The following is a 15,666-nucleotide window of genomic DNA, read 5'->3' on the forward strand; positions in this document are numbered from 1 at the left end:
TCACTTTTGCCCTTGGTTAAACCCTAATCTAATTTATTTGCTAATTCTAAATGTATGGCCTTTTTCTTTCCTTCTAAACTTTCTTGGAAAATTTGAGAATCATCTTCAAATCCCAGAACCTTTTTAGCAATTTTAAGAGCCATTTCTCTCACTTTTAATCAACCACAAGTCACTGAAATTAAAGAAATTGTCTCACCTACTTTTTATTTAAAGATCTGGGCCACTAACCTGCAGGTGTTTAAATCTGCTGGGATTTTTCATACCCCCAAATCTATTCAAATCTGTCTAAACCAGTTCAAGTCACAAATCCAAGACCCAAGCTGTTCAAATCACGGACAAAAGCCCTAAAACCATTCAAATTCTAATGACAAGCCCCCAAAACTGTTATGACATGGGTTAAACCCCCTCTATTAATTTAAACAAGCAACTCAGAAAAGATTTATCCCATGCAGTAATCTGTGAAAATTTGTAAGGTCAAGAACTGTTTAAAGTAAAAATTAACAACTGTATTTCTAAAAGTATAACAGAGAATAATTTACTAACAGCTATTTACAGTCCTCTAACCTATCATTTATTTTCCCTTCTATAATACTAGTCTGATAAAACCCACGATTAAGATTTACCACACCAGGGGTGTAGTTCCAGTGACAAACATACCATTGGCTATTAATGGGTGATTATTAGATTCGGTCTTGTTGGAGATGGTTATTGGCTGAGCATTTGTGTGGCATGCATATTAATTGCCACTTGTCAGGCTAAACCTGAATATTGCTGCAGTAGGAAATGGGCTGCTTCAGCATCTGAGGAGTCGCTGAACATTGTGCAATCATCGGTGAACCATTTGTGACCTTATGGTGGAGAGAAGGCAATTAATGAAGCAGATGAAGATGGTTGCGCCTAGACCTGTGGAGATCCTGCAGAGATGACCTGGAGCTGAGATGACTGATCTCCAACAACCACAACTATCTTCCTATGTACCTGGTATGACTCCAACCAGCAGAGGGATTTCCCATTGAAAATCATTGATTCCACTTTTGCTAGGGCACCTCGAGGCCACATTGAATTAAATGCAGCAATGATGTCAAGAGGGAGATGGTGGCCTAGTGGTACCTTTGCTAGGCTATTAATTCAGAAGCTCAGTTAATGTTCTGGGGACCTGAATTGAAGCAGTATTACTGAATGAGCTGTTTGGGTCCGAAAGGATATAGCTGCTAGACTGGGTCTATGGCAGGTGGTGAGGGAACCAAAAAAAGAGGGAAAAACATTCTTAATTTTATCCTTACCAATATGCCAGCTGCAAATACATCTGTCCATGATATATCGGTAAGCGTGATCACCACATAGTCCTTGAGGAAACAAAGTCCCGCCTTCACATTGAGAATGACCTCCATCATATTGTGTACCTCTGTCACCATGTTAAATGGGACATACTTTGAACAGATCTAGCAACTCAATGTTGAGTGTCCATGAGGCACTGTGGGCCATCAACAGCAGCAGATTAGTACCCCAGCACAATCTGTAACCTCATGGCCCGGCATATCCCCCACTCAACCATTACCATCAAGGCAGGATCAATGGAGAGTGTAGGATGGCATGCCAGGATCAGCATCAGGCGTACCTGAAGATGAGCTGGTGAAGCCACCAACCAGGATTATTTATGTGCCAGACAGCATAAGCAGCAAGTGATGGACAGAGCTAAATGAACCCACAACCAAAGGATCAGATCTAAGCTCTGCAATCCTGCTACATCCAGTCGTGTGTAGTGGTGGCAATTAAACAACTCGCTGGAGGTGGAGGCTCCGCAAATATCCCCATCCTTAAAGATGAAGGAGCCCAGCACATCAGTGCAAAAGATAAGACCGAAGCATTCACAGCAATCTTCAGACAGAAGTGCTGAATGGATGATCCATGTCAGCCTCTTCCAGTGGTCCCCAGCATCATAGATACCAGTCTTCAGCCAATCCAGTTCATTCCACATGATATCAAGAAATGGTTGGAAGCACTGAATACTGCAAAGACTATGGACCCTGATAACATTCTGGCAATAGTACTGAAGACCTGTGTTCCAGAACTTGTCACTTCCCTTGCAAAACTCTTGCAGTATAACACTGGCATCTACCTGACAATGTGGAAAATTGCCCAGGTATGTCTTCTACATAAAAAACAGGAGATGTACAACCCAGCTAACTTCAGTAAAGTGGATGGTGTCATCAACAGTGCCATCAAACATCACCTCCTTAGCAATAACCTGCTCAGTGATGTCCAGTTTGGGTCCCACCAGGGTCACTCAGCTCCTGACCTCAACACAGCCTTGCTTCAGACATGGACAAAAGAGCTGAACTCCAGAGGGGAGGTGAGAGCAGCAGTCCTTGACATCAAGCCTGCAGTCAACCAAGCGTGGCATTAAGGAGCCCGAGCAAAACAGTGGTCAAACTCTTCGCTTGTTGGAGTCATATATGGCACATAGGAAGATGGTTGTGGTTGTTGAATGTCAGTCAGCCCAGCACCAGGACATCTCTGCTGGAGCTCCTCAGAGTAGTATCCTTGGCCCAACCATCTTCAGCTGCTTCATCAATGACCTTGTAGTCATGTTCAAAAGATCTGGACAATATCCAACCTTGGGCTGATAAGTGGCAAGTAACATTCACACCACACAAATGCCAGGCAATGACCATCACCAATAACAGGAAGAAAGTGTGGATTGCAGATGCTAGAGATCAGAGTCGACAGTGTAGTGCTGGAAAAGCACAGCAGGTCAGGCAACATCCGAGCAGTGGGAGAATCGACACCAGAAATTCCTGTTAAAGGGCTCATGCCCTAGACATCGATTCTCCTGCTCCTCAGATGCTGCCTGACCTGCTGTGCTTTTCCAGCACCATCACCAATAACAGACAATCAAACCAGCACCACTTGATGTTCAATGGTGTTACCATCACTGAATCCTCCACCGTCAACATCCTGAGGGTTACCATTGGCCAGAAACTCAACTGGACTTACCACATAAACACAGTGACCACAAAAGCAGGTCAGAAGCTAGGAATACTGTGGTGAGTAATTCATGTCCAAACTCCCCAAAGCCTGCCCATCATCTACAAGGCATAAGTCAGGAATTTAATGGAATACTCCCCACTTGCCTGGATGAGTGGAGCCAAAACAACACTCATTAGGCTTAACACCATCCAGGGCAAAGCAACCTGCTTGATTGGCACCACATCCACAAATATCCACTCCCTCCACCACTGATGGTCAATAGTAGCAGTGTGTACTATCTACAAGATGCTTTGCAGGAATTCAGCAAAGATCTTCAGACAGCATCTTCCAAACCCATGACCAGTCCAATCTAAAAGAGCAACAGCAGCAAATACTTGGGAACACTACCACCTGCAAGTTCTCCTCCAAGCCACTCACCATCTTGACTTGGAAATATATTGCTGTCCCTTCACTGCCACTGGGTTAAAATCCTGCAATTCCTTCCCTAATGGCTGTGTGAGTCAACCGACAGCAGGTGGACTGCAGTGGTTCAAGAAGGCAACTCACCTCAACCTTCTCAAGGGTAACTAGGGATGGGCACACCAACACCCACATCCCACAAATGAATTTTTAAACTGTCACTCTCACCTCACCTCTGGAATTCAGCTCTTATATCCATGTTTGGTCCTGACAGACCCCAAACTGAGTGTCATTGAGCAGGTTAGAGCAAAGAAGGCGCTGCTTGAGAGAACCATTAATGATCCCTTCTATCAACTTACTGATGATTAAAAGTGGGTTGATGAGGCTGTAATTGGCTGGGCTACATTTGCCGAGTTAAAATCTTCCAGCTATGCTCACAAGCAACGGAAATATATTAATTTTGTTCATATTCTGTCAGAATTGTGTTCAGTGTGCCATGTACAAAACTGTGTCAAAACTTTTGTGACATTATTCCTGTTCCTTATAATCAATTCATTTTTTTTTCAATGAATGTAAGGGCTAGTATTGAGGATGTCAATGATTTTCTTGTGTGTCATGGCTTTAAGTTTAATGGAGAGTTAATAATAAATCTGTCTCTCTGTGAGTGCAAGTATACCATGTGTTCACTTGAGCACATTGTCAACTTGCTGATGGCATCACTAAATAAAGGAATTAATGAGAATGAAAACATACCCCCTGAAAATCAAGAAGTGACCCTCAAAAAAAGTCCCAAGAGGAACCCTTGAAAGAAAGTAGTCTATGCCTTTTCAAAGTTTTTAAAATCCCTCCCTTAATGGCATTGTGGGTTCAACAACACCAATTGGAATGCAGCCATTGGTTCAAGAAGACAGCTCCCCACCACCTTCCAAGGGGAAATTAGAGATGAGTAAAAAATGAGGTCTGCAGATGCTGGAGATCACAGCTGCAAATGTGTTGCTGGTCAAAGCACAGCAGGCCAGGCAGCATCTCAGGAATAGAGAATTCGACGTTTCGAGCATAAGCCCTTCATCAGGAAGGGCTTATGCTCGAAACGTCGAATTCTCTATTCCTGAGATGCTGCCTGGCCTGCTGTGCTTTGACCAGCAACGCATTTGCAGCAGAAATTAGAGATGAGCCAAGATAAACCATTTGGGCTGAATGGCCGGTTTCTATGCTGTAATTTACATGTTTCAATGTATTGAAGCATCTGGCCAGTTCACATCTGTGGAAAGGGAAACTGGTAACATTTCAGTTTGATGATACTTTGTCACAGCTACCCTGCGACATTAATCAGATCAAGCAAGGATTTCCAGCACTTTCTCTTTTCATTTCAGATTTCCAGCGTTTGCTGCATTTTACATCAGAACACTGTCGCTAGCTAGGCGGTGTGTGTCAGTTACATTGTTGTTTCCACCCTGCGGCAGGAAACTACAAGCTGGAGAAAGCCCTTCTTTCCTCCCAGCTGTCTGTTGTTATCAGTTAGATACATCGCCAGTGTGGGTAGTAACCTGGGGTAACATGAGGCTGTTGCTGTTTTCCCTGTCAATGGAAACAACTACTGTTGATGACAGATGTCACATAAAACATGCCATCAAACTTCTTGAGCCTCAGTCGCTCCTCCAGACCCACATTGGGAGTTTGTATAGTTATATATTTCAGCATCAATGAAAGGCAACTGCAAATTAGTGCAATACTGGGCCAGTCAAGGTAGGTTCAACAGTTTTATCTAGTGCTGCTCCTTACCTTTCTGCCGACATCTTGCAAGCTTTCAGAACAGTGGTTAAATATTCCTTTGACAAAGTGAACGTACATTTTGGATTTCTTATTTTTCATAGAATATTTTGATAGGGAAATACTCAATGAGATTAATCGAGAAATGTGAGACTGAAATTGTTTTTTCATGCAGTGAGTTGTCTGACAGGGTGGTGAAAACAGATTGCATCATTTCTGTCAACGGGAAATTGGATAAATATATAAAAAAGAAATGGTGCTGAGATCAGAGGAAAGAGTGAGGAGAGATAGCACAGAAACCGTTGGCTGAATGGCCTCCTTCCTTCTTTTAATATTTTAATTCATGTATATTATGTGGGCATCACTGGCTGGTCTAGACTTTTATTGCCTGTCCCTAGTTGTCCTTGAGAAGATGGTGCTAAGCTGTCTTGAACTGCTGCAGTCCATGTGCTATGTACTCACAATGGCTTTAGGGAGGGTTCTGAGATTTTGATCCAGTGACACCGAGGGAATGGAAGTCAGGATGGTGAGTGGCTTGGAGGAGAACTTGTAGGTGGTGGTGTTCCTATGTATCTGCTGTCCTTGCCCTTCTAATGGGAGTGGTTGTGGGTTTGGAAGATGCTGTCTAAGGTGCCTTGGTTGAATTTCTGTGGTGCATCTGGTAGTACATACTCCTGCTATTGAGGGTCAGTGGTGGAGAAAGTGGATGTTTGGGAGTATGGTGCCAATCAAGTGGCTGCTTTGTCCCAGATGGTGTCAAGCTTCTCGAGTGTTGTTGAAACTGCCCCTTTCAGACAAATGGACAGTATTCCATCACATTCCTGACTTGTGTCTTGTAGACTCAATGTTTCGGGCCAGAGCCCTTCAACAGATTCCTGATGAAGGGCTCTGGCCCGAAACGTCGAATTTCCTGTTCCTTGGATGCTGCCTGACCTGCTGTGCTTTAACCAGAAAAGAAAATTTCGGCTCTGAGTACTCCAGCATCTGCAGACCTCACTTTTTACTTGTATCTTGTAGATACTGGACAGGCTTTGGGGAGTCAGGCATGTGTAACTGCAAAACTTTTAGCCTCAGATATGAAACGATAAAAATAGATTCTCACTGCTGAAGTGAAAAGTTCCTGAATCTTAACGTGGCTCCTCACTCACCCATTGTAATGGGCAAAAAAACTAGGGCAACAGGAAGGCATTCATCGAGACAGCTTTCTCTACAATGTCTGCAGAACTTGTTTGGCGCAGCAGTGGCTAAACGCCTCTCTTGCAGATGCGTAGATTCGCACAGCATGCAAGATTAGATTTCAGAAACAGATTGGGACATAGAAACATAAAAAGAAAGCATAGGGAATAGGAGTAGGCCATTCAGCCCATCAAGACCCCTCCACTCTTTAACATGATCATGGCTGATCTTCTACCTTACCACCATACTCCCTCTCTCTCCCCAAACTCTTAACATTTTAGCCTCAAGAAATCCATTTCTTTCTTAAGTGTATTCAGTGACTTGACATCCACAGTATTCTGTGGGAGAGGATTCCACATATACAACACCTTCTGAGTGAAGATATTTATCTCATTTCAATTCAAAATAGCCAACTGCATACTCTGAAACAGTGAACTTTTGTTCTGGATCTCCCCAGTCCTTTCCCACTCCAGACAGAGGGAGACACCATCCCTGAATCCAGTATGTCCAGCCCACATGTAGTTTTTTTGAATATGTTTCTATGTAGTTTATTTTCTTCTGTTGGAGAAATCCTAATTATTTCAATGCAATTTACTCTCTGACTCCTTGATCCTCGCCTCCCCTGTGCCATTGAGTGGCTGGCTGGATGGTGAATTGCCCTTCAGTTTGAAGAAGGGTCTAGGAAGAACTTGTAAAGTTTGAAGATATCTTGGAATATACTCTCATTGGAAAGTTGCCTACTCTCCATTTCAAAATGTATTGAGTTTGGGATCCTGGTGTCTGGTTGGGCTACAGCTATGGAATCCTTGACAGGTCCTAAGGAACAATTGGACCTTGCAGTCTTGGTGGACTTACAGTTGTTGTGGTTCTGTTCGCCGAGCTGGGAATTTGTGTTGCAGACGTTTCATCCCCTGTCTTGGTGACATCCTCAGTGCTTGGGAGCCTCCTATGAAGCGCTTCTGTGATGTTTCCTCCGGCATTTATAGTGGTTTGTCTCTGCCACTTCCGGTTGTCAGCTCCAGCTGTCCGCTGCAGTGGCCGGTATATTGGGTCCAGGTCGATTGCTTATTGATTGAATCTGTGGGTGAGTGCCATGCCTCTAGGAATTCCCTGGCTGTTCTCTGTTTGACTTGTCGTATAATGGTAGTGTTGTTCCAGTCAAACTCATGTTGCTTGTCATCTGTGTGTGTGGCTACTAAGGATAGCTGGTCGTGTCATTTCGTGGCTAGTTAGTATTCTTGGATGCGGATTGTTAGCTGTCTTCCTGTCTTACAAATCTTCTCACAAACTTTGAACGCTTACAGTCGTTTGGTAAGTGGAGTGGGCCTTAAGGGATTGGAATACAGAGGGAGAAGTGGGGCTGATGTCCAGATCAATCATACAAGTTAAAGGTTGAGGGTTGAATGGCCTGTTTCTGTTTCAAATCACCGAAAAGTTACAGCACTGAAGGAGGCCATTCAGTCTGTCTTGTCTGTGTCAGCTCTCCACAATCTCTTTATGTGAGTCTAATAACTTTTGTACATATCCCTTTCTCCTACTCAGATAATAATCCAATTCCCAATTTGAATGTCGCAATTGAACCTGCCTCCCCACACTCTTAGACAGTGAATTTCAGATCTCAACCACTTGCTGTATGAAAAGATGTTTATTGATGAAACCACCGCTTCTTTTGCCAATTATCTTAAACCCATGCTCTCTCTCATTCTTGATTACACCAATGGCAACATTTTCTCTCTTTCTACTCTGTCCAAAATCTTCTTGATTTTGAACACCTCAATATAATCTTCTCCAAGGAAATGGTCCCAATGTCTCCAATCCTCATCCCTTGGACCATTGTTGTAAATATTTTCTGTACCCTTTCTATCAAGTTTTCCTGATGGAATTTGTAGGTTGAGAATTGACATTTATACTGGGGTTATAATTTTTTTCTCTCTCAGAAGAGGGCAGCACAATCCCAAAGGTGTTAATTATAAACCTAGGGGAGCCTCTAGACATACTGGTTAAAACTTCAGCTGGTTCAATGAAGCAGTTCCTGAGGGAGCAGATGGCTGTCCTCACATACCACTGCCCAACTCCCAGCCACAGTATTAACACCCTGATATTACAAGGAGCCTGCTTTTCTGCATTGAATAGAACATAGAACAATACAGCGCAGAACAGGCCCTTCAGCCCACAATGTTGCACTGAGCTGTGAATTAATCTAAGCTCATCCCCCGACACTATCCCATCATCATCCATGTGCTTATCCAAGGATTGTTTAAATCTCCCTAATGTGGCTGAGTTAACTACATTGGCAGGCAGGGCATTCCATGCCCTTACCACTCTCTGAGTAAAGAACCTGCCCCTGACATCTGTCTTAAATCTATCATCCCTCAACTTGTAGTTATGTCCCCTTGTACAAGCTGACGTCATCATCCTAGGAAAAGGTCTTTCACTGTCTACCCTATCTAATCCTCTAATCATCTTGTATGTCTCTATCAAATCCCCTCTTAGCCTTCTTCTTTCCAATGAGAACAGACCCAAGTGTCTCAGCCTTTCCTCAGGTTAAAGAATTTTGAGGTTCATTATGAGGAGTAACTTTCATGTTAGCTTTTGAGTTTGCCCATCAACATGGATAGGAAAGGTGCCCCACAGTTTGACAGGACAAGAAATCGAACCCCAAATATATAAAACCAACTCAGGAAGCCTTGGAATGTACATCACCATTAACCCAGTATACACAGGGAGCTGAACAGGTTAAGGAAAATATCTACGTAGAGGCTGGGAGAGTTATATTATGAGGAAGAGCTACATGGATAAGGTCTATATCCTGTCAAGCATAAAAGCTGATCAGATCACAATTCAATAGAGGGAAATTATTTTCTTGGAGTCGAGCGAATTAGAACATTCAAAGGGTGCTGGGGTATACTGGGCAGATTTGCCTGAGTCTGTTGGGGAGTTAGCGATGTGCTGTTTTACCAGCTCTATCCACAGTCTGACAGTGACTTTGAAGAATTTGTGAGAAAGAAATGCTTTAATTAGTGTTAATGAGGAATAACTCAACAGAGAGAGAATAAAGTCAAACTGATCAAACATTTTGTCAGAATAGAATCAGAGATGGAATCTTTTCTAGCTGTGGGATTAGAGAGAAGATTAAGCTATGCGTCAGCAAGCAAAGATGATAGAAAGTGACTGATAGCCATATCTTCTGTACAGTCATGGCTGAGTAGACCCAGTGCTGGTGAACTCATAGGTACACTTTTTCCACCTTAGATAATGTGTGGTACAGCCGACCTTTATTCCACTCTTCACCTCTGAGCTTCATGCAACCTCAACTCTCGGTGGCTCAGGAGAAAAGGACTCATAACTTCTCCAAATCAAAAGGGATCTGGCCTTATCTCAAGTTTCCACAGTTAAAGGTCAGTATATCTTGTCTCGCACTGTTCTGTCGATAAGCTTAAGGTTTTGTGCATGCCTGCTCAAAGATAGACAGTCTATATTTCAAAATTTTACAATTGCTTAACCTTCTGGGTGAAATTAATATTTATTATCAGTAATAAAGCAGAAGGGCATTCAACCCATGAAGCCTGTACCAGTTCTTAGCCAGAGAAACCCATTATTTACAGTTATTCCATGTTCTACATATTCCTAAGATGCTTCGCAATGTTAATCACTTCTTCAAAAGGTGCAGGAGTTCCTTGCCAACTGTGTGCTGTAAATTCACTGTGTAATTCCGAGCAATCTCTTTCCCATATTCTCTATGGATCCCATGACTGTCACTGGAACTCAGCTCATTTCAAAAACTTGGATTTTGTCACCTTCAGCGACTCTTGAGTACGCACTGGAATCTTCACCAGCTGTGAATCTGACCATTCTTTTTGGACTTATTGTAACCCTCACCTTCTCTTCTGTTTTCATCCTTGACTATCTTTAGCTCCTGCTGTGCGTGAGCCATTGTCTAGTCAAGTATTCAGGATGATGTGTAGCTAATTAAACTCACAGGCTGATGTAAAAAAAGCAGCAGCAAAGGTCACAAATAGATATTTAACCGAGCAACTCTATAGCTCCAGCTATCTCAGTAACTCCATTTTGGTTTGCAATTTTCCATCCACAGTCTAAACACATGGTAATAGGAGTAGGCCGTTTCAACTCTTTGAGTCTGTTCTGCCTCCTACATTGGATGCATTCTGATCTGTATCTACCCAAATTTGCCCCTCAAGTCCCTGAACATATTTCGCAAATGAAAATCTGTCAGCCTCAGCTTTGCAATTTGCACCTCTACCGTCCTGAGCTGCACAGAAGGTTTTTTTTGAGGGGCAGAGAATTCCAGATTTTTTTTGTATGATGAAAGTGTTTCCTTACATTAGTCTAAATGGGTCTAATTTCATAATGACACCCCCACCTCAGTTTTCCCTTTATATCTTTTACAAATCTTCATCTCTTTTCTCATCAGCCCTTTCCCATTTCTTGTCACATGACCCAGTGACACTTCCTGCTTGAGTCATTACTCATTTGCCCTTGTCCACATTTGATCAGGTAACTGTTTTGCAGAGAAGTGGTCAGAACTATTTAACTAATGTTTCAGCTGAAACACAGCCTGAAAACACCCTGAATTCATATATTTTTAGCTCAACGCTGGATGAAGAGGTAAGTTGGGAGGAACCCACATTTATATAGCACCTGTCGCTATTTTAGAACTTTCTAAAATGTTTTACAGCCAATGAAGCACTTTTGAGGATCATTAGTGAGATGTGGCGTGTTGTTGTATTTTGAAACGGGTCAGCTAACTATGTACAGCAAGTTCCCACAAACTTTGTTTCAGTCATATCAGTTAATGGTGAAATGTTGAGCATCTCACCAGATATCTCCCCAGCTCATCTTCCAAATAATGTCTTGTGATACTTTACACCTACACAAGAAGGTAGATAAAGCCTCAGTTTGACGGTTCATCTCTCAAGGAACACCTTTGGTAGTGTATTGTGCACTGTCAGAGAGTCAGTAGTGAGCAAGTGCCACATTGTGAGTGGATCAATACTGAGGCAGCAATGCGCTGTCAGACAGTCAGTACTGAGGGAGCACTGCACTGTCGGAGGGTCAGTACTGAGGGAGTGCTGCATTGTCGAAGGGTCAGTACTGAGGGAGCACTGCACTGTCAGAGGGTCAGTACTGAGGAAGTGCTGCATTGTCGGAGGGTCAGTACTGAGGGAGCACTGCACTGTCAGAGGGTCAGTACTGTTGGACAGTCATGTTGCAAGAGTTACTGTGTATTGAAGTGGAGCATTTGCAATGTTTCAAGCAGTGAGGATAAACAGTGCAGTCTTTTAATTTGTGGAAAACAAAAAATGTTATGATGGGAATCATGCAAAATGTAAGACACAAGAGGAGGCTATTCAGCCCATTATTTCTGTGTTGGCCAGTAAAGAAATAACCATATTAATCCAACCTCCTGCAGTCGGTCTGTACCTCTGAAAGAGTGCTGCACTGTCGAAGGGTTAGTATCAAAAGAATGCCGCACTGTTGGAGGGTCAGAAGGATTGTTGTTATTTCAAGAGTGTCACTGATTGTGTATCGGAGTGGAGCTTTCGTGATGTTTTGAGCAGTGAGCATAAATAATGCTGTTTTTTAATTTGTGTGAAACTGAAAATGCGGAAGACAGTTCTTCACAAAGACACCCAAACATTTTGTAAAAGTGCTGAGGGTTTCTATCCCTCACCTGTCCTCACACCCTCTTATCCCAATCAGACTTTTAGGCTGTGAGTTCAGATCCCAACTACCCTTTGGGTGAAAAGGTGTTTTCTGATCGCCCCTCACTGAGAAAGAACTTGACAGAATTACTATGACTTTCCTCAGACACTGTCTGGGCAGTGTAACCACCATTTTAACTCAAGGGTGTTTAACTGAACTGAGTCACAGTGTGTTGTCTCCCACATGCTGGGGCACAAGGGGAGGGCAGGATTAACAAGAGTTTTTGGATTTCTTGGTAATATTTAAATCTGTTGCATACAGAAAAAAACCTTGTCTCCTGTTCAGATGACTTCTTCTCCTGAACACTGATCATTTGAATAATTGTTGCTTTCACAAATGGAAAGTCACCAACAGCATGTATGTATTTCCAACTTGATTTTGTGTATTTGCATATGTTTGCAGAATTGTACTCCCCGCTTTGTGACTTGTGAGAAATTTGCATGGAGTACAGTAACTAGCAGAGGACCCCTCATGGACTCTGAGCTCCTCTTCTGTGACAGATGGGCCATTGATCCATGGAATGGGGGAGGGCTGGAGTGATTATCCCATGGGACATCCAGCCAATTGTTCAAATATCTGCAATACAGGATCACTTTCCTGTGTTTGTTTATCTCTGGAAAAGCTAACTGTGAAATTCCTCCCATATGACCATTCCAAATAACACAGCTCCCTCCCATCTCAAAATTTGCCAAGCCAACCTGATGAGATAAAAAATTTATCCGCCACCCCTAAACCAGTGACCGGGCTCCCTTACTGTAACAGCAGAAGTGAATTCCACAGGCTTTGGCCTACACAAGCGCCATGGTAACTAGCCCTCCCAACTCTTTTACAATGCCAACTGGGGTGACAGTTGTTATCGAGGGGCGAACATGTCCCCTTCTTCAAGGCAACAAGAAACAATAAGTTGTCAATTTGAGATAATTCAAGGAAATTCAGCAAACTAAATCAAAGTTTTGTTCACTGTGTCGATCATGTGAGCCTGCTCCACCTTCAGGGAGACTGGGGTGTGGATGTGGGTCAGAGTTAGCAGTCAATCAGCTTGGATTCCACGTGGTCTGTGCTTGTGGAAATGTGGCTTCTCTCTTCCCTGTCGCTTCCCCTCCAATATTGAGTAGCTAAAGTTCAGGAGTGAGGGAATGAAAGGTAGCCAGACACCAGATTCAGGGACTGACAGCAGGGCCTCAGCAGTGACCCCTACCCCAGCAGGGTCTGGGATCCGGGTCCTTGGGCCTGATGTACCCCAACCTTGAGCCCAATCCAACACTGCAGCTGCCTTACGCTCTGCACAGAGGGTAAAATAGACTGATCCTGGCAGCAACCAGTTTGTGCAGTCCCTTAATCAGATTGAAAAATCAACCACATAAAACTGCTCCATGCGTCACTCTCCATACACGTGTCAATTGGTGTACGGCAGCTGCCTTTGTTCATTGTAATGTTGTCCTGAAATGGCACAGCTCCTGTTTATAATTGGAAGCATCTCAACAACTGAACTGTACCTTAAGGTCAATAACTCAAAACCTCAATTGCAAAAACATGTTTCTGCTGATGAAGAAATAGCGCAACATCATCGGCAGTGACATTTGAATGGGTTGCTTGTGACTAGAGTGTTCCAGATCAATGTGGTTTCTGTATTGATTAGACACTGTGCAGCAGAGAGAGAGAGAGGGAGGTATTCTAACACTAGTGAGTGATGTGTCAGCATTTACCTTCATACTTTCAACAGTAAATAGATTCTAAAAACAATGTGAAAGTGCCGAAGATAGTGGGTTTAATTCCTTTCGGGAAAATGCTTTCGGTGATTCTCTTTCAGGATGATGTTGGGAACAATCACTCAGCAGAGATTTTCCCAGAACCAGTGATCAGAGGGAAGGGATGAAAATGGAGGCCCATTAGGAAGACTTCAGCCTGGTGAAATAACTCGTATACCACAACCAAGTCAACCTTTATTTACCCATACATAGTATATAGCAGTGGTCCGGTTTCCTCAGAGCCAGCTCTGAGTAAACACAACCTCTGACACTCCTGTTTTCATCTGTCAGCTCCCCGATTAGATCAAGTTAACAGGCCCGGTCAGGGAACTCATATTTTATGAAATCCACCTGGCTGACCTTATAATCACTACAGAAGGGACAACAGAATCATTTGCAGTTACAGAGTGAGGGTATCTCTATGGAGGATCCTTCTGCAGCTTTGTTTGCAGACTCTGCAGAGAATGGAGATAGCCTCAGAGATTGCTTAGCCCATGGCCAACTGCTGAGAGACTCCAACGGTGAAGAATCCGCAGTCACCACAACCACCTCCTCCACTGGTGTCCTCATGCCAATAACCTGAGCTTCCAGGCACAGTGGGTCGAGTGTAATTGGATTGAAATTCTTCTTGCATTCGCTCACAGGATGGTTGGTGTCGCTGGCTGGACCAGCATTTATTGCCTATCCCTAGTTCCCATGGAGAAGGCTTTGGTGTGTGATTTCCTTTTAAAAGTATATGGCTTTGCCTTGCAGTATTGATTCCTACTGCCCTTAGATCTTTCAATGCATCCACCTTCACCCTAAACTACCAACCCACCTTTCCCCAACCTTCCTGTTCTCTGCCCCCATCAAAAACTGGAGCATCTCTGACATTTCCAGTTCTGTTTCCTATCTCCTGTATAGTTGCAGGCTGCTGCACAGAGGGTTTTGTGGTGCTTTATACGTCAGTGTGTTTTTGCAAATGTTAGTTAGGATCCTTTCCAGAAATTCACAGAAGTTTTAAGCCCATCCTATTCATTTGATAACTTTCTGATGCCTATTTGTGTTGCTGAACAGAACTGAGTTTAACAAAGGTTCCAAAGAGTGTGTAGATGGGCACAAGTCCAAATAAGTGCCACACGCAGAGGAATGATTTGAAAGTCGAATGGGATTTTGCAAATATAGTGACGCTTTGTACAGGACAAAGGCAAGACATGCAAATATATCTTGATAACATAAAAGACTCGCTTCTGTTCAGCTCTTTGACAACAGTGTGATCTCTTTTTACAGGGTCACTGCTTTGAGAGGATGGGAGAGTCTCAGAGGTTAATGAGTTGCTCTCAAAAATCACAGGCTGGCTCCGATGTCTTGACGGCAGGAATGCTAAAGGAAATGGCCCTCCAGTGGTTCACGGAGACCCAGGCTGCTCTGATCCTGCAGAACGGCAGATTACCCGAATGGTTCCATGGTTTCGTGACCAGGAAGTAAGTTGTACGGGCTGAGTTAGTCACACAGTAGACAGTGCACGAGGAGAGGCAAAGCTGAACCAAATTTGTGAAATCTTACAACCTCTGGTTTTCACCATAGCTCCATTATTGTTACAAGTTGCTAATTGCTTCCTTAAACTGGAATTGCAATCCATCAATTACATTGTCAGCCCAAGGGTTGTAATGCTATGATTACATTGTTATCCCAGGGACGATAATTTACCTAGTTACTTCAGGAATTGTAGTCCATCAGTTGCACTGAAGTTCCAGGGACTGTAATATTTTGATTACACTGATGTTCCAAAAGGGTGATAACCCCATTTCTACTTTTTGGGATCTGAGATTGTCTGCACATTAGCAACACAACTGTGTTTTTGTCTCTGCCCAGATTG

General features: G+C 43.3%; 1 protein-coding gene across 1 annotated transcript in view; it reads left to right on the forward strand.

Annotated features, from left to right (window-relative positions):
• The window catches only part of LOC132834833 (SH2 domain-containing protein 7-like), a 30,476-nt gene that overhangs the window by 3,983 nt on the left and 10,827 nt on the right, over positions 1–15,666 (forward strand). Inside the window, exons 2-3 of the mRNA XM_060853904.1 lie at positions 9,589–9,734; positions 15,078–15,271. Of these exons, the coding sequence (XP_060709887.1) occupies positions 9,639–9,734; positions 15,078–15,271 (290 nt within the window). The 5' untranslated portion in view covers positions 9,589–9,638. The remainder of the gene's footprint in view (positions 1–9,588; positions 9,735–15,077; positions 15,272–15,666) is intronic.

The sequence above is a fragment of the Hemiscyllium ocellatum genome, chromosome 42, assembly GCF_020745735.1.
Source record: "Hemiscyllium ocellatum isolate sHemOce1 chromosome 42, sHemOce1.pat.X.cur, whole genome shotgun sequence".
Taxonomy (NCBI): domain Eukaryota; kingdom Metazoa; phylum Chordata; class Chondrichthyes; order Orectolobiformes; family Hemiscylliidae; genus Hemiscyllium; species Hemiscyllium ocellatum.